Below are 26,724 nucleotides of genomic sequence, written 5' to 3'. Positions count from 1 at the left end.
CACCGATGTCAGATTCATCACTGCTGCACCACAGTGTGTGAAACGCCTGAATTTTCTCATTAATCCAAAACAGAAAAGCACACCCATTGCCTCCAGACCTCACGCACGTGCAGAACAACTTGCACGTACCCAGGATAGTCCAGCTGTTGTGAGGCGCCTGGCCAGGGATGCTGGAGACGGACCAGGGCACACCGCCACCTGGACAGTGGAAACCACTGGCCGCGGTTCTGCAGCACCGAGTGTTTTCACTGATAAATACACAGGGTGCAGGCTTGGGTTTTTTAAAACAAAAACAAAGCCAGAGCCCAGGTTCCCCCACTTCAGGTAGAGAGAGTGTATACGCAGCCTCCAGGCCGGGCCCTCGCCTGCCCAGCAGCTGTCAGACTGGGAAGCAGAACGGGTGCTCCTGCCCCTCGGTAGTGACCTGGACTGTGGGACAGATTGAACGTTTTCCTTTCAAAGGGCTAGATTATGAGTGATGATAAAATTCTGGAAAAATACCAATTCTGGGCTCGATATTTAGAAAGCTAAATTTCAATAAAACAGTTAATAAAAATTATTAAGGCCCAACTCACAAGCTTTTCAAACAAGTGCTAACACACTTCTGTGTGGGTCCTGTGAAGCCACGTGGGATGGCAAGTATTTTTTTCCTACCAGAATAGCTTTTCATAGATGATTATACATGATGGAATTTATTGAGGTTTTTTCCCAAAGAGATTTCTGCCTTGAAAGCAATCCATGTTAATGAGGTCGCACAGGCTTACCTTCCGGTATGTTCTGTGGGGGTCTGTAATGGAAGTCTGTTGAGAAATCCGGCCCCTCACAGAGGCGGTGACATGCTATTGGGAAAACCGGCTCTAGGAGAGCCAGACGAGCTTCAAAATAGTCCTTGATGGTTTCTTCCGCCACTCTCGAAAGTCTGGTGAGAAAGAGCAGGAAGAGCGTTCACGTGGGCAAACCGCGAGTCCCGCGCTTCTCAGGCCGCGGGACTCAGACCTTCCCGGATCAGCCTGGAGGAGGAGGCCGCGCCTCTCCCGCTGCCTGCTGGCCCCTCAGCCCCGTCCTCTGTGTGACCCATGTCTGCGGCATCCTGTGTCATGAACTCCGGGGCCAAGAGGACACATCTTGCTGTCTCCCCCACCCCCCCAAGCTGTCTCCAGCCTCCAACCTCGAACGCACGAATCGAGGAGAATCCGAAAAAATTCTGTTAACACCCAAGTTCAAGAATCGCCACACACAGGCCAGAAAGGCTTGCTACCGTCTTCGTTTAGGAGGCACTCGCGTGATCACGTCCAACTCAGGGACGGTCCCGCTGGGACCTCGGTTTGCCAGGATGCTCTGCTTTCAGGGCTGTCAAGGCCCAAGAACCTGTTACCTGATGGGGACTTAAAGCTCAACATCGCAGGAACCCCACTGTCACCCTGCCTACTGGCTCCCCGTTCCCACGTGAGCAGGTCACAGTCACTCACGCTCCCGGCGGGGCGAGGCCACCAGTGAAGGCGGCGACACCCTTTTGGGGCTTTGCTGGTTTTGTCTCGTCTGAAGTTTACCTCGTTTTCTGCTCAGCGCACAGACCCTACATGTGCAGTGGGAACGCGCACCTCCCAGGCTGGAGCTGTGGCCTCTGGCGGCAGCGGGGAGACCTTACATGGATCAGTCAGCCCCTGTGTGTGAAGCTCCCGTTAGGAGCTTATTCCAGAATAAGGAATAAAAAGCTGATACATGACTTGTATGGACTTCCAACAGAATAAAATGGTGTGGAATTCATTTGAAAAAGCACGAACTTGAATGGATAAACCTCAGTAACATCCGGACAATGGGATAATCACTCAGCACTAAAGAGAAAGGTTACCGGCCATGAAAAGATAAAGCTAAAACTTGAAAAACAGACCGTGAAAATCTCCGGCTTTCCCAGGGCTTGGGAGGAGGGACAGGTGAGTAGGCAGAGCACAGAGGACAAGGAAACTGCCGCAAACCACCGGGTGTCAACACGATGGTGGACCGCCAGGGACCCACGGACCACACCTGTCACGAGCGCGCCCCTCGGGGGAGGCAGCCTACCCGCTGCCCCCTTTCGCTCTGAACCTGAAACTGCTCTGAAAAACGGTATCTGCTAAAAAGGATGAAGTGAAGTTTAAGTGGCTTTTAAGACGCTGGGGAGCCAAGAGCATGATGAGGCGACTACTCCCAGGTGGCCAGGGTTAGGCTGGGGAGTTGCCAGGGTCTCGGTAACTTGCAGCAAAGACATTCTTCGCCACTTTAATCCCTCATCACCTGAGACCAGAGGCCCATCAGGATTTATACCTGACAATGGGCCTGTTTGTTCTTGGCTGCACCCCCCACACGTGGACGTTCCTGGGCTGGGGATCCAACCTGGGCTCTCAACCTGCTGTGCCCCCAGGGAGCTCCCGACGGACGGCCGTCTGAGCAGCGCGCCCTGGCCACTCCCATGTGCGCCGGTAGGTGGGGGGGGCCCCGTGACCCGAGCAGGGCGCACTCACGTCTCCAGGTGACTCCGGAGCAGGTCGTAGACCAGCACGTTGTTGCTCTGCTTCGCGAAGTGCAGCGCGCTGTTCTGGTGCTTTGACAGGACGTTGCAGTCCGCCCCGCGCTCTATCACAAGCCGCACGATGTCCGAGTTCCCCCGCTTGCAGGCCTGGGCAGGGACACACAGCAGCAGCACTTACTCGCTGCTCTGTGTGTCCCTCTCCGTGAGGGCAGCTGGCCCAGGCTCAGGCCGTCTGCGGGCAGCCTCATGCGGCCAGCTTCCACCACGTGCGAGCTCCTCTCGGAAGACGTGGCTCCGCGCTGGCCCCGCCGCCTCCCTCTCCTGGGTGCTGGCTGGAGCCCAGGAAGCCTGCGGCCTGCCCCTCCAGACCCGGCCACCGCCTGCCCCCTTCCCGTGCAGCCTCCTTCCGCTCAAGGGGTGACGACCCTGAGTCCAAGCTGAGGGTCCACACAGGGCACAACCTTTGAGCAGTTGCAGCTCCAGCGGGTGGCAGGTCAACAGCCTCACCTTCTGTCAGCAAGTCCCACGATCTCTCCCTCCTTCCAAAGCTGGCCGCCCTGTCCTCTCCTCCCTGCACTGGCACTGCCTTGGCAAAGGTGACTATTTCACCTGATCCTGAGACCCTCCCTCCGAGTCTGCAGACCCGGCCACTCCCCCCAAGCAAGGGGAGCGTTCAGAACAAGCGCAGAACCCAACTGGATGCTGATTACGTCTCTCTCCAGACGGAACCTGCTGGCTCCCAGGTACTGTCAGGAGCAGAAAGGTTTGGTGCTGTGCCCCCATGCTCCAGGCTATTTAAGCATCTTCTGTTTGTTTAGCAAGTGCCTGGTGATTTCTCAGTCAGGCAAAGCTTTGAATTCAGCCCGGGCTGCCCTCTGTGCTCTAAACATACTGCTGCAGAAACACATCCGGGACAACTGAATACAACAGGCCTTTCATTTCCATGAACCAACAATGATGCCGACACGAGCAGTGGGCAGAGCTTAGGCTCCAGGGTGGCAGGAGGTGGAGGGAGCAGGTGACCCCGGCCTTCAGAACAGCAGGGTCCAGAGCAGACTCGGGCCAAGCCCACCTGACTGGGGTGGGGGCGCTGACCAGGCCCCCTTCCTGGCTCTGGAGAGGACACACACACAGGCTGTGACCAGGGAGAAGGGTGCTCCTCCCGCGTGGGTCAGGACTCGCTCTGCGGGAAAGCGCCTTGGGCCGCAGGAAGGTGCTGGAGGCCCGGGGCCTGGAGACGCAGGTGCCAAGCTGGTCCAGAGGGAGGGCATGGAGGGGGGCAGGGGCCGGACCCACCGAGGCTGAGGCTCAGGAAGGCGCGTCCCCACCTCCACACCCAGGTCTGCAGTGCGAGGCTCCGCTTGAACCCCCCGCAAGGAGCCCTGGCCACCGGGCTTGCTCCCACATCAACTGACCACCGAGTCTGCCTCCCTCCCGGCAGGTCTGCCCTTCCTGCTCGTCTGCGACCCGCTGGCGGCCACACCCGGACGTGTCCCCGTCATACACCAGCCCCACGGGGCAGCTGGAGGCCCCCTGGGAACAGGCTGAATGGGAGCCCGGGAGGCAGTTACCTTCATGAGAGCCGTCTCGCCGTTGCTCTGCTGGACATTTACAAACGCTCCCGCTTCCAAGAGAATAGCCACTGTGGTTAAAAAGTTCTGTTAAGGGAAAAAAAAAAAAGGCAGATTTAATTCCAATTCTTTGGAAGTAAGATATTTTTAGGTGTTTTAAAATTTCTTGCCCTCAGGAGAAATACTCAGATTCCCTCCCGAGCGAGCTGGTGAACGAATACTCCGTTTCCCAGGGTGCGGAGAGCTGGACGGCTGGGCGTCGCCCTGCCCTCTCGCTGTGCGGCCCCACCGGTTTGCCAGCACCTTCCACCCGAAGTTAACCACTGGTTTCCACAGTCGAACCTCTCTGCACGTCAGTCCTTTACTAAGACAACGTCCGTGGGAATATTTTAATTAAATCTTAACCCAGAGTTACACTTAATCGGAAAAGATTTTTTAAAAGATCAAAGAATTAAGTCAGAAGTTCTTTTTGCTTTTTGTTTTTCAGGGCCACACCCGCGGCATGAGGGTCCCAGGCTAGGGGTCGAGTCGGAGCTGTAGCCTCTGGCCTACACCACAGCCGCAGCAACACCAGATCCAAGCCTCATCTGTGACCCACACCCCAGCTCACGGCAGCGCTGGATCCTTAACCCGCTGAGCAAGGCCGGGGTCAAACCAGCGTCCTCGTGGAATACCAGTCGGGTTCGCAACCAGTGAGCCACAAACAGGAACTCCGACAAATTTTCAGTATAAATCACGTTCAACTACATAAACCGTATTTGAAAATTCGGTTACAACGTACAACCGTCCATGAAAACACACGCATTTATGACAAGTCACAGAGGAACGGAAACAAGACCTTCGAGCGTCACGAGACCCCACGGCCACCAACCTCACTGCGGGGACAGACTGACCTTCTCGGCGGCGTGGATGAGCGCCGTGGTCCCGTTCTTCTGCCGGCCGTTCACCTTGGCTCCCTTTCGGAGCAGCAGCCGCAGCAGGTCGTCCTGCCCCCCGGCCGCGGCGAGCATCACCAGCGTCATCCCGCTCGCGTCCTTCGCGGTTTCGTGCAGGAAAGACAGGCCAGTGTTTAACCAGGAAAGGGAGAGAGCGACACCCTTCGGTCCCAACGTCCCCACGCGAAATCACTAAACCCACTCCTTGGTGCATCTACAGACTCGGGTTTTTCTCTGCAATACCTGACAGTGAGAAACGAATGAGCGGGGGCGTTTTCTCCCTACGTTACTGTAAAATTTTACCGCTTCCATGTTAGGTTCCAAATCAGCCCTTGGCACGACGCAAAATGAGCAGTGGAGCTTCGCGCCACATAAACGGCAGAGTGCTTTTTTATGTGCCTCATACTTCAGGTCCCCGAGTGTCCGGTGTCTTCTGTAGGCCAGTGACCCTCACACAATCCCCATGTTCACGGATGGGCCCCGGGGTTTAAGGCCACGGAGGCCCACAAGGAGCCCGCAAAGCCCACCCTGCTGGTTACAGCGGGAAATGGCTGCGCGTCAACAGCCGGGGGCGCCGGGGAAAAGGAGCCCAGGGCGGGCGACACGTGGCTGGTCTCCAAGAGGCTGCCGCGCCATCGAGAAACCAAAGTACTCCGGACATAGAACCACGTAAAGCTGACGGGAGAGACAGGTGATCATTAGCGAGAATGTTTCCAGTCACTAGTTCACATGACCACCACATAAAAGCAAACGACTTACTACATAACCGCTGAGAAAACCGAATTCCAACAGTACGAATGAATTTCACTCCAATCTGGAAGTGGGGCAAAACGTGCCCCAGAAATTCGAGGCGACCCTAACGTACGAACTCCTCGCGCCGGCAGCACTTAGAGACAGACAGAGACTTCGCTAAACTGAAATAAGACCCGACAACCACCTCCTGCCCCCTGTAACATATCTTACTACCTACCACAAGACACGTTAAAATGGAAAAAACCCTTTTTCTTAACTTAGCAAGTTTCCTGTAGCTACTAATACTTTACACCTAATTCTTTTTCTTTTTTGGCTTTTTAGGGCCGCTCCCACAGCATATGGAGGTTCCCAGGCCAGGGGTCCAATCTGAGCTGTAGCCGCCAGCCTACCCAGAGCCACAGCAACGCGGGATCCGAGCCGCGTCTGCGACCCACACCACAGCTCATGGCGACGCGGGATCCTTAACCCATTGAGCGAGGCCAGGGATTGAACCCTCATCCTCATGGATCCTAGTCAGATTCGTTAACCGCTGAACCATGACGGGAACTCCATATAACTAATTCTTGATGTAGAAAAAAAAAGCATCTGACAAAACCCAGTTATCTATCCCCTGATAACAACTTAAGCAGCCAAGGAAAGACAGGAAGGTGTTAACCATCAGGCGACCCGCAAGAAACCAGCAGCAACCAGAACAACTCCTCACGCTCAGACCCTAAAGGGAAGATCCACCCACAGGCGCCTGTCCTCACTGTTACTCCAAATGCCACCCATCTCACAAGATCAGAAAGAGAAATACTGAAAAAAGAAACAAAAGTTATTTATTAGTGGATGATCAAGCTCTCTACTCAGAAAATCTAAAGCAAGAGATTTAATTCTCACAGTAAGAGAATTTCCGAGTGACTGGAGATGAGTCACAGAAACAAAAGCCGTCCACGCACGCGACAGCCAGTTAGAAAAGCGTGGGGAGCAGAGGCCCTGATGACGACAGTAAACCAGGGATGTGCATAGAGACGCCCAAATCAACGGACAGGAATCCCATGAGGACAAAACACACAGAACTTCGCTTGAGGTAACAAACCAAGAGCTGAGTCCCCGGGGCTGCCACTTCCCAGACGGGAGACTTTTGTGTTGATTCTGGGCCAAGGTGGTCGGCGTATTGCATGCAATTTTAATGAAAATACCAGTCATATTTTTGAACTGTAACCCCAAAGGATTAAACCAAAAAATTCACAACTAAAGCAAGGAAACTAAAGAAAAAATATAGAAATCTTTTCTAAGCAAGACACTCAACAGCCATAAGGGAAAAAAAAAAAATCAACAGATGCGACTAAAAATAAAAATCCCTCCAGGCGATAAGACTCAAAGTCAAACCTAAAAACAGACAGAGTGAGTATAAAAAAATGATAAATCAGTCTGAAAAAACCCAGAAGCCACGAGCAAGGCCATAAAAGGTGACGTGAAAACGCGAGGTCACGTTACCCTCCACGTGTGGGGCTTACGCCAGAGACGAGGCCAGGTCACCACCGCCGGACCTACCGCCACTCTGGGGGGGTGGAACTCCAGGGACAGAGTGTTCAGGTCTTACAGAGAGGCACACATGACTTTTATGGTTAAGAAGATAAAAGGAATTATCTTGAAAGAGCCACTTTCCACCTTCCCTTCGTGAGACTCACAGACATTTTACCTCCTGATCCAGGTTGTACTCTTCACTTGAATTAAGCGCAACCTTCACAGTAATATAATCCCCATTTTTCACAGCATCCCTCAATAAATCTGGAATGAAAGACAAGAGAAAGTGCGTCTTTGATATCTCTCTGTGTTTTCACATCTCTAGACTCACGTAAAAGGCCCCGTAATTCCCAAACTACTCACTACTTGGAATCGCATCTGCCGTAGGAGTGAAAGTCTCATCTTCCCCATCAAGATGCTTTTGAAAATCCTCTAATTTCATCCATTCCAATTGCAAATCCATGCCCAAACTCAAAATCTGTTGTCTGCCATCTGGAACACAGAAAAGCCCATTAAGAAACCAGGCCCGGGAATTCTGTCCTGGCCCCTGACACAAAAGGCTGTTTTACCACATGCGGTGTCAAAACAACCAGCGCGCTGCTACGTCACTATGCGACTGAGTCTAATTAAATTCCTGCCCTTCTCTGCGAAATACATGAATCATCTCCTTTTAGGTGTCAGGGTACCGCGAAGGCACACAGGTAAACAGGAATCCGAGTCCCTGGAAGAGTCCCAGGAATTTTAAGTAGCTCGAAAGAAGTGCGACGTTGCAGGGATTCGGTGAAAGGAATCAGTACCATGTCTTTCTCTGGCCACTCTTCTGGGACATACACCCGGAGGGGCCATCGGACGGGGACAGCTCCCCACTGCTTCCAGCCATTCGTGCGGGAAAAGTTACTCTAAATGCACCCCCCAGACCCGCGTGCAAATCAAAGCCATCGCCTACGTCCCTGCCCTCAGGCCAGGTCCTCCTGGAATCAGCCCACCACACACGAAGCAAGGGCTGGTTCCCACCCAGATGCCATTCCCCACTGGCAGTGCCACAGAGGGGGTCTGAGAAGCGTCCAAAACGACTGTCCGGTTTAAACAAGCGAGCAGCACAGGAGTCCCCATCGCGGCTCAGCGGAAACAACTCCGACTAGCACTCAGGAGCAAGCGGGTTTGATCCCTGGCCTCGCTCAGCGGGTCAAGGATTAGGCGTTGCTGTGAGCTGTGCAGTAGGTCGCAGACCAGGCTTGGATCCTGCGTCGCTGTGGCTGCGGCGCAGGCCGGTGACTACGGTCCCGAGCCTGGGAACGTCCATATGTCGCATGTGCGGCCCTAAAATGGAAAAGGGGGAAGAAAAAAAAGCACAAACATTTGATGTTAAGAGTTAGAGTGTTTAAATACAGACGGGCAACTGGCACGTGAAGAGATGCTGGACGTCTCGAACGTTAGAGACACACAAGCCCAACGCCAGTCAGAATGGCCGTCATCAAAAAGTCTGCAAACAGGAGTTCCCGTTGTGGCGCAGGGGTTCACAAATCCAACCAGGAACCATGAGGTTGAGGGTTTGATCCCTGGCCTTGCTCAGTGGGTTAAGGATCCGAGGCTGCCGTGAACTGTGGCTGCAGACGTGGCTCGGATCCCGCGCTGCTGTGGCTCTGGCTGTGGCTCTGGTGTAGGCCGGCGGCTACAGCTCTGATTTGACCCCTAGCCCGGGAACCTCCGTATGCCGAGGGAGCGGCTCAAGAAAAAGGCAGGAAAAAAAAAAAAGTCTGCCAACAATAAACGCTGGCGAGGGTGTGGAGAAAAGGGAACCCTCCTACACTGTCGGCGGGAAGGTAAAATTGGTACAGTCAGGATGGCAAACAGTAAGGAGGTTCCTTAAAACCTAAAAAGAGAGCGACCGTGTGATCCAGCAATCTTGGGCATCTATCCAGAGAAAACCTTCACCGGAAAAGATCCAGGCACCCAGCGTTCACGGCACACTACCCACAGCAGCCAGGAAATGCGAGCGACCCAGACGCCCACCGACAGAGGAGGGCGAAACGTGTACACACACAGTGGGCCATCACTCGGCCACAGACCGAGGAACGGAGACCATCTGCAGCACCTCGCCCAGACCTGGAGGTCGCCGCACCGGCTCAAGCCAGAGGAAGACAAATAGCACGCGATGGCACTTAGAGGCGGCGTCCGGACTTGCTTACAAGCCCCGCAGGCCCAGCAAACACTCTTACGGTTACCTAAGGGGAGGGGAGGGTAAACGAGGGGCCTGGCCTCTCAGACACACACACAGACACAAAGCAGCTGATGAGCGGGGCCCACGGCGACCTACACGCCGACACTGGGCATCTTGGAGCAACAGGAATGGAAAAGCACCTGCAGAGGAGACACACCCCCTCACACACACACACCCCCTCACACACACACACCCCCTCACACACACACAGCTGAATCACGCTGCCCAATACCCCAAACTAACCCAACGTGCACCCCAACTCTACTTCGCTAACGAGAGCGAGCTCTGGCGCGGAGGCAGCAGGCGCCCCCCTGGGAGACAGCACAGCCTCCGGGGCGCCCGTTCCTCGCGCGGCGGGGACTCGCTGGGCTCGACGTCCCCAACAACCGGAGTGGGAAGGGGACAGGCGGCGCGGCCTTCCCAGAGGAGAGCTGATTACTCCACCACCAACCTGGCCTCCGCACACGCGGCCTGGGAGGGAGACAAGCTACAGAGGCGGCGAGGCAGCGCCGCCTCGTCCTCTCAGGAAGCCTCTGCGCCTGAGCGCGACATCGGGTCCCTCCCCTTCCCTCCACTTGAAAGAAAACGCTGGACACGAGTTCAAAGAAGCGACGTCACGAGGGGCGCGGCGGTGACGGCAGCACCTGCTGGATCCCAGAACCCGCACAGGACGCCCCCCATCCCCCCTGTGCATCGGTCATCCCCTTTCATTCTTTTCAAAGTTTGGCCAAAATACGCATATCCTAAAAAAAAAAATGTCCTGTTGGTTTTGCTTTTTCACTTTTGTAAAAACAGGTCCCAGCAACGGCTGTGTGTCACCCTGACTGCGCCAGGGCGCCAAGGCAGCTGGGAAAGCGCGGCCTGCGGGGGTGTCGGTGAGGGAGTCGGGGTGCACAGACCCCTCCGGCTGAGCCACACCGCCCCCGCCCCCACCCCCACCGAGGGGCTCCCCGTGTCCAGCGTCCAGACCCCGAGGCCTGCGCGCGGCCGCCTCGGAGGGCCAGCTCCGCGGACGGGCCAGGTCGGCAGGGACGGCATCTCCTGCTGGTTTCACTGGGCGAGGGTGACACCTACACGGGACACCAGCTGATAACCGAGACCTTTTCTGGGGGGCTCACACTTTTTCACTGTCTTCGCGTGCTGCCTGGACCTCAGTCAAATGGTGAATAAAAGCAGGACCGAGGCATCCCTGGGATGTCTCTGATCGGAAAGAACCATTCCCAGGGTCTCAGGAGTACCCGATTTTTGCCTAAGGTTCAAAGCTCTCTATTGACAAAACTCCCTTTTATTTCTAAGTTGCTAGGTTTTGTTTTTAAAGGTCAAGATGCTTTAAATCAATTTCTCTTCACTCACTGAATTCCGAGGGAACAGCCAACAGAGGCAGGAGAGGTTTTGTGTCTACAGGGCTCTGGATCCAGCCTGCGCCTGCTCTGGCTGGGTTTTCACATCAGAGTTCACAAGCGACGTAGCTGGGTCTGTCCTGCCCCTTCCTCGAGCAGTTCTGCTTGGTTTGGGGACTAAAGTGACAGTGGGCTCCTAGAACCCACCTGCTCTCAGGAAGACAACGTCGTAAAGTCTGATAAACTCTTTCCTACACGCGAAACCACCTGTCCTACTGCTACCACCTGTCCTACTGCTACGTTTCTAAGATGATGTGTATGTTACTATTTCACTTTAATAGCGTAAGACTATCCAACTTCTCATTTCTCCCTGGGCCAGTTTTGTTAAACTATATGTTTGTGACATTTCCCATTTGTTTTCAAATCTGTAAGAAAATCCTCATAGAATTTTTATTTTTTTAAGCTATAATCACATCTCTCTTTCACCGGAAATACCTTTAAAGTCTTCAGTCTTCCCCCCTTAACTCACAGCACCAGAGGCCAGTCTACTCCATTCATCTTTCAACGAACCAACTTCTGGCCAGAGCCACGCTCTCCTGTTGGAGGGGGTCCGAGGGGCTCCTCACCTCCTCACGTCTGCCCACTGTGCCCACAGCAGGAACAGGCTCAAGGACACCACCTGGAGCGTGCACGGGCTGCCGAGACCACCTGGACTGCCCGAGTGCTGAGGCCGCTCCGGGAACTGTTCGGCATCTGGTTGGGCAGCAGAGATCCGTGCCCCCAGCACCGGGGCGCCCTGGCCGTTAAGCCTGCCGCCGTGGAGCCCATTTCAGAGGCTCCCCAGGCCCCCCTGCTTGCTGGACCCAGCACCTGCCAGACCTACTCTTCATCACCAGGGATCTCGAAAGCAGCGCAACCCACGTCCTGCAGGCGTGGCGACGTCTCCACCAGCTTGTTTGACCTCGTACACCGAGACCTGGCTGTTCTGCAATAAGGGGGCCCCTCAAACTATCTGGTTGGCCATATACTGCAGAATATTTCCCCACTTCCCGAGGGTTTCACAACACTCAGAGTACACAAAGCTGTGCCAGACGGACGTCTTGCTTATCCTGTCCTCTCTCCACGCCTCCCCGCCCCCAGCACATGAGTTCAGGGCTGCAGAGGCCACCGCCAAGTGACAAGGGCAAGCATACAAGCAGGTCTGTATTGAACAGTTTTCTGAAAGAAACCTGGTAAGATAAACACTCAGACGGCTTGGCAACAGCAGGTTAAGGAGCAAATCAGAAATCTGACCACTTCTCAGCGTGCTGAACACATCAGAGGGATTCAGAAGACATCTCTTTGATCAATTTAGAAACCAGAGAATAATTTATAAGTCTTCAGTGTGAAATGATTCAAAGTCTCCCACTCCACCGTCAGGGCAGGACAGGGGAGAGGGAAGAACTGGGCACAATGCCCACACTCACCAGGGTTCTCGTCCGCCGGGCACACGCTGTCCAGAGCCTCCTGATCGCCTTCTGCAGCTATGAAGGCCCACGTGTCGGCCTCATCTCGAGCGCCTCTCCTTCCTTTAAGGGCCTGCTTGTTCTCCTTGCTCTTCTGATCCTCGGTGACTTGACAATCCGGTGGTATTTCTTCTCTTTTCCGACTATTCTCAGGAGAATCATTTTTTTCTTCGGGAGTTAATTTAAATAAATCAAATGCATTTCTGATTTCCTTAAATGCTAGTGGAAAAAAAAGAAAACTGATAATAATAAATACGAGTCACAAATTTCTGTTGGAATCAAAAGAAAACCTGGGTTAGTAGGGTTAAAAAACCTATTTTCTGAATTCTTACTACCACCTGCCTTGGCTGTAAAGCCTGCTCAGATTTACTACTGAGGCCCTGACGGGGCTGCAGCCGGCCTTCCCACGGCCGCTCCCTGTGAGCCAGGACGTCCACCCTCAGCGGCTAGCCGACGAGGCTTCGGAGCTCCTTCCAGTTTAGACAAAGGCCTACAGAAGACAGGAGCCTCCGGATGATCGGAGCCACGCAGCAACGGGGCCTCTGCCGAGACGACTGCCCAGCACCAGATCACACGCAGGAAAGGTCTCGGGCGGCGTACGGGAGACACGCGCGAGGCCAGCAACCTGACGGTGCGCCTGCACCGCCTCACCTGGCGCTGTGAGCACCCAGCCGGCGTCTCAGCAAAGACAGGAGCAGAAGGGCGGTCCCCGGGGCCTCCCTACGGATCCGCAGTTAAGCTACATCCCGACAGAATCAAAAGGTTCATTCGCTGTGTTTATACGAATGACGCGGAGCTACATGCAGTAACTGTGTCACACAGTAGAGTCTGCAGGAGCAGCCACGGCAAAAGACCCTCTCTCGCTTTCCCGTCATAACTGAGTTCGTGTTACGAAACGTCAGGATGCTGTTTTCCACCGCGTACTCAGGAGAAAGAACGCGGTGCGCGGAAGGGGAGCGAGATGACATCGGCACATGACTGCACAACAAGTGAAGGGAACTAGGGAACGAGAGCCGCGGGAGGGTCCAAACTCCCAGCTCTGACAAGGGCCCAGCCTCCCGTCCGAAGGCCCAGGGAAGCCAGTGTTGGCACTCACGCTTCAAGGCCTTGGGCTCTCTTCGGCCTTTTTCGTCCTTGTCCAAATCCTGCCTTTTCTGGTATTTTTCTTTGGGTTCATTTTTTTGGGTCTCTTTCTCCTGAAAAAGACACGTGAGAGCCCAGGTAAGGACGGACGGAGCTGACACTGATTCGGAAAGCCGGTGCCCGGCCCCCCGCCCCCGGCCCTTGTGAGCTGATGGCCGAGCTGTGCTTCTGCTACTTACCCTCCGCCTCCGCCTCCAAAAGAGCACATTCGACACCCAGCACCACATTTCCTCGCTCTCTTTGCGGGGTTTTTTGGGGGCGGGTTTTTTGGGCCTTTTTAGGGCCGCACCGGCGGCAGATGGAGGTTCCCAGGCTGGGCTCAAATGAGAGCTGCAGCTGCCAGCCTCCACCACAGCCACAGCCACGCAGGATCCGAGCCACGTCTGCGGCCTCCACCACAGCTCACGGTGACGCCAGATCCCCAACCCACGGAGCGAGGCCGGGGGTCGAACCCCATCCTCACGGATCCTAGTCGGGTTCCTTTCCTCTGCGCCACAACAGAAACTCCTCCTCCTCACTCTCTTTGAAGAACTTTTTTAATAATTAAAAAAAAGAAATCGCCAAACATTTTTCACCTGGACTCCTACTAACTGAACACGATTATTCTAATTCTCCACATTCTTCCTTCTCAACTCTGTGATTTTAAAGATAATTTCATTTGCACCCTCACCTTTATTACACCGCACAGATATTTCTACTTGACTGTGTTGTGTTTGCAGTTTTCTTCACCATAACGTTTGTAAACGTTTCCATTTTTGCTATGTCGACTTCCTAAGTCATACTTTCACTTTTGCTATGTCGACTTCATGAGCAATACTTCCATGGCTCCGTAACAGTCCCCTCCTGGCAGGACACGGGTGAGAGTGGTGTGACCTGGGGCGGACCCGCCCTGCGTGCCCTGCTGCAGCGCCCCTCTCCAGTAAGGAGGTCACAGCATCGGACGCCCGTGTGCCGAGGTCTGCAGGTGTGAGAACCCAGCCCAAATGGAAGACGCTAATACCTGACGAGCTCAGCACACAGTCCCCAGGCCTCCCGGGGCCTCAGGACTAAAGCCCGGGGACCCCGCAACCTCACCATCTGCCCGTCAGAGAACCGTGCCCTGCAGGCCCCCACCCCTCACCCGGCCCTTATTCTTTTATTTTTATTTTGTCTTTTCTAGGGCCTCACCCTCGGCAAAAGTCTAACTGGAGTTGTAGCTGCGGGCCTACGGCACAGCTCACGGCAACGCCGGATCCTCAACCCACTGAGCGAGGGCAAGGATCGAACGAACCCGCAACCTCATGGTTCCTAGTCGGATTCGTTAACCACTGAGCCAAGACGGGAACGCCTCACCCGGCCTTTACAGCTGCTTTGCTAAAGCCCTTCGGGGAGGGAGCCGTGGGTTTCAGAGCAGGAGTCACCCGTCCTCCTTCGACGGGCAGAGGCTGCACCTTCCTTCACCAAAGCCAGGCATGAGTACACCGGCTTCACTGTGCAGCTTTTGGTTTTAGTGAAGACAACACTGCCGTAAATGCCTCTGTATACACAGCTTTCCCTCCACTCTAAAATGATTTCCTTAAGATAAACCCACAACACTGGGAATAATGGATGGAAAAAAAAAAGACCTTTTAAAATAACCCTTCGTCCATATTACACACATGCATCTTTTCAAAATATTTCCACTTTGAAAAAACATATAAAACTGCAATAGAGAGATGAACTCTGTTAAACATGTTTCCAAGAACTAAATCACTTTGAAGGTTAGTATGCCCTGCACTAGTATTTAAGTAAAAAGTGGTATATTTTTCCGTTAACAGGGAAAGTATCAAGTCGGGTATTAAGCTAATAAAGCCATTTGCTTTATGCTACTCGGCATCTGAGTGCCTCTAAGAAATCCTGGCCCCCGTTTTCTGGCTGCAGTCGGTCCAGAAGGCGGCAGGGTGGGACTCAAGTGAAAGCTGCGGCGCCTCGGGAGCAGCCAACCGCCCCCTCTGGTCACACTTGCCGGGCCAGCGGAATCTGCACCCCCAGATGCGGCTCTTTGGCACATGAATTGCTTTAAGCTGGTTACTGTCAAAGAAACGGCAGGCGTGGGAAAAACTGCGCGCCGAGAAGGGGTTCCCCCTTTGAGAAACACCTGCGTTTGCAAGGGAACTGTCCCCAGGGTCCAGAAGCCATCGACAGAGACGGCAAGGACGGGAGGAGGCCGAGCAGCCTGGCCCTGTGACTGTGCTCTCCCCGTCCTCCCAGAACTGCCCCCCAACACCCTCTGGGGTCTCCGGCTGCGAACGGTGTTGGCGGCGGGGGCCTGGCCCGTCCAGGTGAGTCACTCTGTTTTCCTGGGTCTCTCCTGGGCAGACCAGGTGTAAACTTCGGTTTGATTTTCTCCTGTTAGTCTGCCTCAGGTCCACTTAACGCTAGAGCGGCCAGAAGGACCTAGAAGGTGGAGGGAGTGTCTTCCTCCCGACACACTGTTAACACTAACGACAGAAAAACTTCTCCTACGGGCACACCTCAGAGACACGGCCGGTTCGGTTCTAGATCGGTGTAATAAAGCCAAGAATGAGACAAAGAGAGTCACAACTTTTCGGTTTCCAAGTGCACGTAACAGCTACGTCTGCACGACTCTACAGTCTAAGTGTGCGACAGCATCATGTCTAAAGAACCGTCCACACCTCAACTCAAAACCGCTCCACTGCTGACAAGTGCCAAGCATCCTCTGAGCTTTCGGTGGGTCCTCACCTTTTTGCGGCAGCAACACCTAAGCGCCGACCCCAGATCACCACAAATGCAGCAATAACGGGAAAGGTGAAACATCGTGAGAATGACCAGACTGTGGCACAGAGACACGAGGTGAGCAGATGCTGTTGAAACACGGGTGCCGACAGGCTTGCTCGGCTCCGGGCTGAGCCAGACCTTCGATCAGTGAAAAACAGGTGGGCCTGCGGCTTCACCGTTTGCTTCCTCTGCGCTACCTGTGACACTGTGCACCGAAAGAGCGCCAGCTTGACGGGGACAGGGCTGAGCTCTGTCAGACGGGAACCACGGGCCTCGAGTCCCCGCCCTGCCCTGCACTCACCTCCTCCGGGGAATCCGCACCCGGTCGGGAGCCGCTCTGCGCGGGGGGCGACGCGGGCGCCAGCTTCTCCGCCTCGGCGCCACTTCTGCCCCTGTCTTGATTCCTCTGCTTCTTCTGCACCGGTTTCTTCTCCGAGAGGGGGCTCTTGTTCTCCGGCGTCCTGCTCTCTTTAGGTTCCTCTGTCTTTCTCGGTTTCTTCTTCTTCCTCTTGGCTCTGGCATCCTCCTCGTCAGCACTGAGAGCGCCGTCCTGCTGTTGCTCGAATCCGGCCTCGGGCAGGGCATCTGGCGCGGCTTTATCCTTCGCCCCTTTCGTCTGTTTCTCTTCCCTGTGCTCAGGCTGGGAGTCTTCACTGTCCGCCTCCTGAAACGGGGACCCGCCCAGCGCGGTCGACTCAGGTCCCAGCGGCGGGGCCACACACTTCTCTTTCTTTGCCTTTCTCTCTTCTTTGGAGTCTTCTCTTATGTTAGCCTTTAAATCTCTTACTTCGCCCTTCTTACCTTTCCTTAACTCCTTACTTTCTCTTATGTCATCTTTCTTGGGCTTTTTGGATTCCTTTAATTCTTCTCTGGCCTCCAAAATTCTTTTCTTTGTCCTTAAATCAAAAACCGAGCTTTCAGAGGAGCTCTCCAGGTCTGTTTTGGGTTTATCTTTGGCTTTCCCAGACTTTGCCTTTTTCTTTTTCAGATCCTCTGGGCTCTTCTCTTCTCTGGGCCGTAGTTTTTTCTTTTTCTTCTTCGGAGAAGTGTCTTCTTGGGTCTCGCTTTGTTGATCACTATCCGAGTTTGCCTCAAATATGTCATTATTTAAGGTGAGTCTCTATAAAGCATAAAAAAGATTTAAATACTCATTACTCACTGGCACAGCAACGGTGAAGGTTTTGAAAAGTGGTACTAATTAAACCTAAGAGGGAGTGCTCTCTCAACTCCTCGAAATTACTTACCCAAATTGAAATGGTATAACGTTACTTCTACGTTTGATTTAACACATAGGAGGACTAGGTGGTGACATTAAGCGGCAATCCAAGGGGACAGATCGACACAGAGGGACAGAAACTGTCCCAACTGAGGGCAGCGAACGATGCCATTATCTGTGCTGAGGGTGGCATACGTCTCCAACGCCAAAATTTCCAAAATAGCAAGTAATTTGTATAGACTTTATTTGTTGCCAAAAAAGTGACAAATGCAAACACAAAGATTTTTTAAGATTTTGGGGGAGTTCCCGTCGTGGCGCAGTGGTTAACGAATCCGACTAGGAACCATGAGGTTGCAGGTTCGGTCCCTGCCCTTGCTCAGTGGGTTAACGATCCGGCGTTGCCGTGAGCTGTGATGTAGGTTGCAGACGCGGCTCGGATCCCGCGTTGCTGTGGCTCTGGCGTAGGCCGGTGGCTACAGCTCCGATTCAACCCCTAGCCTGGGAACCTCCATATGCTGTGGGAGCGGCCCAAGAAATAGACAACAACAACAACAACAACAAAAAGACAAAAGACAAAAAAAAAAGATTTTGGGAGTTCCCGTCGTGGCGCAGTGGTTAACAAATCCGACTAGGAACCATGAGGTTGCAGGTTCGATCCCTGGCCTTGCTCAGTGGGTTAAGGATCCGGTGTTGCCATGAGCTGTGGTGTAGGTCGCGGCTCAGCTCGGATTCTGCAGTGCTGTGGCTCTGGGGTAGGCTGGTGGCTACTGCTCCAATTAGACCCCTAGCCTGGGAACCTCCATATGCCTCGGGAACGTCCCAAGAAAAGGCAAAAGACAAAACAAAAAACAAAAAACAAAAAACCACTATGCAAAGCATTTTCAGTTCCCGTTTCTCCAAATTCCCTTCCAAATGACTTGGGGTGGGAAAAAAAGGAAGGAAAGGATAGGTGTATTTTTAAGTTTTCTGGAGTTCCTTGGTGGCCTAGCAGGCTAAGGATACAGCACTGTCACTGCTGTGGCATGGGTTCCATCCCTGGTCCAGGAACTTCCACATGCTTCTGACAAGCCCCACCCCAAAAATGCTTTTTTTAAATTTTCAAAAAAGAAAAAAGTTTTCCCTATGGTGCCTAAGAAATGAATGCCACCTGCAGCAGAAACGAATCTGACTAGGATCCATGAGGACGCAGCTTCGATCCGTGGTCTCCCTCAGTGGGTTAAGGATCCAGCGTTGCTGTGAGCTGTGGTGTAGGTCGCAGATGAGTTTCAGATCCCGCACTGCTGTAGCTGTGGTTTAGGCCAGCAGCTACAGCTCTGATTCGACCCCTAGTCTGGGAACCCCCACATGCCGTGGGTATGGCCCTAAAAAGCAAATAAATAAACAAACCAATACTATAATCCTGCTTCTATATCTAGCTACAAGTTCACATGAAAACAGGGAATAGCAGAACATGTTAAAAATACTGTGCACTCAAGCCAAACCCAGAATATAGGAAATTCTACAGAAAAATGAACAGGATGGGGGGGGGAGGGAAGGTTAGAAGTCATTATAGATTAAAAGAGATTTATAAATTTTCAGTGATATACACCCTGCAAACCTTTGTCAAATCCCAATTCAATCAAAGCAACAAAAAGATGTGGTCTGTTTTGCTTCTGAGACAAGTGGGGGACACTGAACATATGACTGGACACTAGAGGATGTTAAGGAGTTCCCTGGTGGCTCACTGGGCTCACAGTCTGCTGATCCTTACAAAAGAATGAGGATAGTTCCTGTCGTGGCCCAGTGGAAACAAATCTGACGAGGAACCATGAGGTTGAGGGTTCGATCCCTGGCCTCGCTCAGTGGGTTAAGGATCCGGCATTGCCGTGAGCTGTAGTATACATTGCAGACTCGGCTTGGATCTGGTGTTGCTGTGGCTATGATGTAGGCTGGCAGCTACAGCTCCCATTAGACCCCTAGCCTGGGAACCTCCATATGCCTTGGGCGCAGCCCTAGAAAAGACACACAAAAAAAAGAAGAATAGCCTTGGAGTTCCTGTTGTGGGCCGGTGGGTTAAGAACCTGACTAGCATCCATGAGGATATGGGTTCAATCCCTGGTCTCACTCAGTGGGTTAAGGATCTGGTGTTGCTATAAGCCGTGGTATAAGACCACAGACACAGCTCGGATCCTGCGTTTCTGTGGCTGGGGCGAAGGCCCAACTGCAGCTCCAATTCAACCCCAAGCCTGGGAACTTCCATATGCCATAGGTGTGGCCCTAAAAAGAAAAAGAAAGAAAAGAATAACTCTCAAACAGAGTCTATCATTCAGATCGCCAATAGTTTTAAATCAAGAGAACTGCAAGGTAGGTTAAAGCAGAGCCGGGGTAAAGGGAAAGGGACAGTAACACCCGTGTTCTGGAAGACACGGCTTCTTGGGAGAAGTTTCAGCAAAAAAGCTTGTCTTACAAAAAACACAATAAAAAAAAAAGTTAGAAATACAGTTTATGAAGATTTCAATCCAAATGTCTAAACCGAAAGAAGTAAGAACCAAGCACTTAATAAGACAGGTGCACCTGTGTCTGTTTAGTGTTTTTAGGGACAGAAATAGGAAGGAAGGAGTGGGCACCCACTTCAGAAAAGTGAGGTCAAACACAGCAAAAAACTTAAGGAAAAAAGACTCTAATCTGAACTCATGTTGGTTTTTTTGTCTTTTTAGGGCCACACCTGCAGCATATGGAGGTTGCCAGGCTAGGGGTCTAATCAGAGCTGTAACTGCTGGCCTCCGCCACAGCCACAGCATCGCAGGATCCAAGCCTCATCTGCCACCTACACCACAGCTCACGGCAACGCTGGATCCTTAACCCACTGAGTGAGGCCAGGGTTTGAACACACGTCCTCATGGATGCTAGTCAGGTTCGATAACTGCTGAGCCCCGATGGGAACTCCTGAACTCACTGTGTAAAGGATTTCCTTTACAAAAATTTAAGAAGTACTGAAGGGTACAGACCCTGCCACTACAGTATACATTTAAAAAACTGGTAATTCCGCTCTTGTAAATGGATTTCAAAGTACAGCCCAAACCAAAAGAAAACTTACCACAGTGGTTAACAGCACAGCCGCCTTAGAGCAGAAACTATCACACTGGTGTAAATCAACTATACTTCAAAAATTTCTCTGCAGCCCTGGATGCAGATTCAAGCCCTGGCCTAGCTCAGTGGTTTAAGGATCCAGAGTTGCTGCAGCTGTGGCATAGGTGGCAACGGGGCTCAGATCTGAACACTGGCCTGGGAACTCCATTAGCCAAGGGACGGCCAAAAAATAAAAGAAAAAAAAATTTAAATAATGATGGTAAGTTTACATACATACACATACAAAGAGTGTAGCTGCTAGAGTTCCCGCTGTGGCTCAGTGGCAACGAATCTGGCTAGCATCCATGAGGATGCAGGTTCAATCCCTGGCCTTGTTTAGGGGGTTAAGGATCCACTGTTGCCATGAGCTGTGGTGTAGGCTGCAGACGTGCCTTGGATCCTACTTTGCTGTGGCTGTGGCACAGGCAAGCAATTACAGCTCTGATTTGACACCTAGCCTGGGAACTTCCATATGTGGGGCTGCCCTAAAAAGACAGGAAAAAAAAAAAAAAAAAAAAGGAGTATAGCTGTCTGGCTTTATCAGGTGGACTTGGGCTCATCACTTAACTCCTCTAAGCCTCAGTTTCTCATTTTAATCCCTACAAGTGCTGGCTCACTATGTGGCACCTACAGACAAAGTGCTGGGTAAACAGATCCTGCCTCCATCACTGCTATTACTACTAACAACGCTACACACAGTCGAGTCCTAATACTGTTTGGGTCATTTAAAAAGTACTAAGTGTTTTTTTTTAAGGGCTGCACCCACAGCATATGGGAGTTCCCAGGCTAGGGGCTGAATTGGAGTGAAAAAGAAAACCACAAGAAAGAATTTGAGTAAGAGTAGATTCAATTTATAAAGACAAGCTTTACATGAAAATTACAAGAAAAGGAGTTCCCATCATGGCACAGTGGAAACAAATCTGACTAGGAACCAGGAGGTTGCAGGTTCAATCCCTGGCCTTGCTCAGTGGATTAAATGATCCGGCGTTGTCATGAGCTGTGGTGTAGGTCACAGATGCGGCTCTGATCTGGCATTGCTGTGGCTGTGGTGTAGGCTGGCAGCTGTAGCTCCTATTCGATTCCTAGCCTGGGAACCTCCATATGCCATGGGTGTGGCCCTAATAAGACAAAAAAAAAAAAAAGAAGAAGAAAGAAAATTACAAGAAAAAATGGGAAACTTACAAGAAAAATGTGAAATTCTAACAAGATTGATAAATAAATAAAGCCAATTCGGAACTATATCTAGTCACTTACAATGGAGAGTGATAATGTGGGAAAAAGAATGTATATATTTATGTATGACTGGGTCACCATGCTGTACAGGAGAAAACTGACAGAACACCGTAAACCAGTTATGGTGGAAAAAATAAAAATCATTTAAAAAATAAATAAATAGAGCCAATTCAATAACGCATGAAATATGAGAATCAACGACAAAACAATGGGAGCTCCCGTCGTGGCGCAGTGGTTCGAATCCGACTAGGAACCATGAGGTTGCGGGTTCGGTCCCTGCCCTTGCTCAGTGGGTTAAGGATCCGGCGTTGCCGTGAGCTGTGGTGTAGGTCACAGACACGCCTTGGATCCCAGGTTGCTGTGGCTGTGGTGTCGGCCGGGGGGCTATACCTCTGACTGGACCCCGAGCCTGGGAACCTCCATGTGCTGCAGGTGTGGCCCTAAAAAGAAAAAAAAAAAAAGAACAAAAGAATGGATGAATCCACAGAAGGGAACTTAACCGAAACCTGTGCTTCAGCTTTAACATTATCCCTCGTCAGACCCTCACCACGTCCTTCTCCAAACTGCTGCTGAGAACTTCAGCTCACTGTTTCCCACCCTCAGTAAGAGCTACCAAAAGGCAGTAAGGCAGCTAAAAACTCAAGTGCAAATAGAAAAGACGTAGATGACCAGACCTATGAATAATCTGAGGCAGATTAACATCCACAGCTTTATAAAGTGATCTAAGAATTCTGTTAATTAGAAAAACCAGATGGACAATAGCTTAATAATGCTGATTTAAAAAAAAAAAGTATGCATTGCATCTGTAGTGGTAACATGAAAACAAAAAATTCCTCAGGTTCACAAAACCACGATGCTCTCTCACAACCTGGGCAGACACAGGTCTTTTTCTCCCCACTTTCATCTTACTCTTACCTGAAAGGAAAATATTAATGACCTGTCCCAACTGCCTGCCTGTCAACTGCCATCAGCTGCAGAGAGAAGAGTCTGGCAAAAACCAATGAGAGCGTTCTGCGAGAACCAACTGGATCCACAAATCTGACAGAAGGAGAGCGGAGCCTCTCTCATTAGCTGTGAACTCCTTACTGCGCATTCTGTAAATCACTGACATTTCTAAAGCTTATTATGTGACGAAGACACGAGGAGATAAAATCCGATACCTGGATGTCTTTCTTGACGGGCTTGGCTTTGTTGTCTGCAACTTTCTTCCTGAATTCTAGAAGCACTTCTTTGCAGTCCTCCAGGTGAACCTCGGGCTCCCAGGTGTCATCGTCCGACGTGTATCCTTTCCATCGAACTTTGTACAGGATCTTACCCTGTTAGAGAAGTTAACAGCAGGCAAATAAAGCACGACGCTGATTACACTCCAGACACCCGGCGGCTGAGGATCCTTCACCCAACTGGAAATGGAGACTGAGACCAGGACAGAGAATGTTCGTCTCCTGAGATCATTTGTGAAGCCCTTAAAACAAATAATAAAAGTACATCCAATCCAAATCCAGCTGCACTTTCTCCCTCACAGGGCAGTCACTCATCACAGTGGAGCAAAAATGACCAATCAGGAGTTCCCGTCACGGTGCAGCGGAAACGAATCTGACAAGGAACCATGAGGTTGCAGGTTCGATCCCTGGTCTCACTCAGTGGGTTAAGGATCCGGCGTTGCCATGAGCTGTGGTGTAGGTGGCAGACGTGGCTCGGATTCCGAGTTGCTGTGGCTCTGGTGTAGGTGGGTGGCTACATCTCCAATTCGACCCCTAGCCTGGGAACCTCCATATGCTGTGGGAGCAGCTCAAGAAAAGGCAAAAAGACAAAAAAATAAATAAATAAATAAAAGAGTCAATATGCAAAATATACAGTCACTGCAGCATCACTGGTCACTGCTGTGGCATGGGTTCAGCCCCTGGCCCAGGATCCACATGGCAAGGGCACAGCCAAAAAAAAAAAAAAAAGAAAGAAAGAAGAAGAAAGGGGCAGAAGAACTAACAGACATACAGACCGCTGAAAAGCAGCTGAAAAGATGCTCAACATCACTAACCATCAGGGAAACGCAGCTCAAACCACAATGAAATACTACCTCACACCTGTGAAAATGGCCATCCTTAGAAAAAAAGAAATACTGGGAGTTCCTGTTGTGGCTCAGGAACTAGGCCCAACTAGTATCCATGAGGATGAGGGTTCAATCCCTGGCCTCCATCAGTGGGTTAAAGGATCCAGCATTGCTGTGAGCTGTGCAGGTCACAGAGGTGGCTCAGATCTAGCGTTGCTGTCGCTGTGGTGTAGGCCAGCAGCTGCAGCTCCAGTTTGACCCCTAGCCTGGGAACTTTATATGCCATGAGTGCAGGCCTAAAAAGACCAAAAACAAACAAAAAACAAAACCAAAAGAAAAGAAAAGAAATATCAAGTTTTTACGAAGATGTGGAGAAAAGGGAACTCTTACATACTGGGATGAGAATGTAAATTAGTATGGCCACCAGAAGACAGTAATGTGAGACCTTCAAAAAATTACAAACAAGGAGTTCCCACTGTTGTCTAGTGGGTTAAGGATCCAGCATTGCTGCAGCTGCAGCTGGGATTTGATCCCTGGCTGGGGAACTTCCCTATGCTATATGGTGCAGCAGGTTACGGATTCAGTGTTGTCACTGCAATATCACAGGTCAATGCTGTGGGGCAGCTTCTAACCTTGGCCCAGGAACTGCCACATGCAGTGGATGCAGCAATAATAAATAAGTAAACAAAAAAAATTAAAAACAGAACTACCACAGTTTTCGCTGCGGCACAGTGGGTTAAGAATCTGATTGCAGTGGCTCAGGTTGCTCTGAGGGTTCCATCCTGGCCTGGGAACAGAGGATTAAGGATCCAGCAGTGCCACAGCTGAGTTGTAGGTCACAGCTGTGGCTTGAATTCAGTCCCTGGCCTGGGAATTCAGTCCCAGTCCATATGCCGTGGGTGCAGCCATAAAACAAATAAACAAATATATAAACAAAAACCAACAAAAAAACCCCACTATATGATTCAGCAATCCCACTTCTGGTATTTATCAAAAAAAAAAAAAAATGTAAACACTAACTCAAAAAGATACATGTACCGCCATGTTCACTGCAGCATAATTTACAATAGTCCAAAAACGGAAACAACCTAAATGTCCAACAAATCAAGAAAATGTAGTGTGTGTATGTGTGTGTGTGCGCGCGCGCGCATACACACATATCTTACACATCTAATCATATCCATCACATACATACACAATGGAATATTATTCAGTCATTAAAAATGAAACCTAGGAGTTCCCGTTGTGGCGCAGCAGGAACGAATCCGACTGGGAACCATGAGGTTGCGGGTTCGATCCCTGGCCTCACTCAGTGGGTTAAGGATCTGGTGTTGCTGTGAGCTGTGGGGTAGGTCAGCAGGTGTAGCTCCGATTCGACCCCTAACCTGGGAACCTCCACATGGCACAGGTGCAGCCCTAATAAGACAAAAAGACACAGACACACACACACACACACGGAGAAACCTAGCCATTTACAACAACATGGATGGACCTCAAGGGCATTATGAACAGTGAAATAGGTCAAAGAAAAATAAAAACTATGTGATCGCACTTACACATGGACTATTAAAACAAAACACCCCAAGGAGCTCCCATTGTGGCTCAGCAGAAACGAATCTGACTAGTAACCATGAAGACACAGGTTCAAGCCCTGGCCTCGCACAGTGGGTTAAGGATCTGGTGTTGCTGTGGCTGTGGCGTACGCCAGTGGCTACGGTCCAGATTCGACCCCTAGCCCGGGAACTTCATAAACCATGGGTAGGGCCCTAAAAATTAAAAAAAAAAAAAAAAAAAAAAAGACAAAAAAGAAACAAAACCCCTGAAGCTCACCAGAGAACAGACTGGTGGTGCCTGAGGAAGGGGTGGGGGATGGAAACAAACGGGAGGAGGGTCGAAAGGTACAAACATCCAGGTACAAAATTGCTGGGTGACGGGACGTCATCAACGCGGAGCACGGGGACCAGCGTGACTAACCCTGTACTGCGTGGACTGCGTATCCGAAAGTTGCCAGGAATGCAGATCTTGCAGTTCCCAGGTGGCTCAGCAGGTTAAGGATCTGGCACTGTCACTGCTACGGCTTGGGTTCCATCCCTGGCCCACAAACTTTTGCATGCTGTGGGCATAACCTTAAAAGTTCTCATCACAGGAGTTCCCATCATGGCACATGGGAAAGGAATCTGACTAGGAACCACGAGATTGTGGGTTCGATCCCTGGCCTCGCTCAATGTGTTGGTTAAGAATCTAGCGTTGCCGTGATCTGTGGTGTAGGCCATAGATGTGGCTCCGATCCTGTGTTGCCGTGGCTGTGGTAAAGGCCAGCAGCTATAGCTCTGATTTGACCCCTAGCCTAGGAACCTCCATATGCCACGGGTGTGGCCGTAAAAAGCCGCACTGTTCAATACCCAGTCTCACTGAGAAGCAAGAACAAACTTTTTTTTTTTGGTCTTTTTAGGGTCATACCTGCAGCATATGGCAGTTTCCAGGCCAGGCAGGGGTCGAATTGGAGCTGCAGCTGCCGGCCTACACTACAGCCACAGCAATGCCAGAACTGAGCCATGTCTGTGACTTGCACCACAGCTCATGGAAACGCCAGACCCTTAACCCACGGAGTGAGGCCAGGGATCGAACCTGCATCTTCATGGATTGTAGTCAGATCTGTTAACTTCTGAGCCACGACAGGAACTCTCAAGAACAACTCTTGCGATCGTTTCCATGTGGGAACCGCAGGGCACAATTCTAGCTATACACTTAACACCTGCCGATTTTAATCATACAACCACAAGGTGATAAACATTCCAAACTGAGTGCCAACCACTGCTCCCTCCCATTTTACCCTTCAGTGATCCCCACACTGCCTTCCAGTCATCCTGCCCTTTG

General features: G+C 51.5%; 1 protein-coding gene across 2 annotated transcripts in view; it reads right to left on the bottom strand.

Annotated features, from left to right (window-relative positions):
• The window catches only part of MPHOSPH8 (M-phase phosphoprotein 8), a 32,625-nt gene that overhangs the window by 4,028 nt on the left and 1,873 nt on the right, over positions 1-26,724 (bottom strand). For both annotated transcript variants that reach the window (XM_047756402.1, XM_047756401.1), the window contains exons 2-11: positions 22,961-23,116; positions 16,545-17,363; positions 13,440-13,539; positions 12,305-12,562; positions 7,641-7,769; positions 7,453-7,541; positions 4,974-5,114; positions 4,081-4,167; positions 2,502-2,656; positions 765-919 (exon numbers count right to left, since the gene is read on the bottom strand). In XM_047756402.1, the coding sequence (XP_047612358.1) occupies positions 765-919; positions 2,502-2,656; positions 4,081-4,167; positions 4,974-5,114; positions 7,453-7,541; positions 7,641-7,769; positions 12,305-12,562; positions 13,440-13,539; positions 16,545-17,363; positions 22,961-23,116 (2,089 nt within the window). The remainder of the gene's footprint in view (positions 1-764; positions 920-2,501; positions 2,657-4,080; positions 4,168-4,973; positions 5,115-7,452; positions 7,542-7,640; positions 7,770-12,304; positions 12,563-13,439; positions 13,540-16,544; positions 17,364-22,960; positions 23,117-26,724) is intronic.

The sequence above is a fragment of the Phacochoerus africanus genome, chromosome 13 (assembly GCF_016906955.1).
Source record: "Phacochoerus africanus isolate WHEZ1 chromosome 13, ROS_Pafr_v1, whole genome shotgun sequence".
Lineage (NCBI taxonomy): Eukaryota > Metazoa > Chordata > Mammalia > Artiodactyla > Suidae > Phacochoerus > Phacochoerus africanus.
This window is presented reverse-complemented; position numbering and strand designations above follow the sequence as displayed.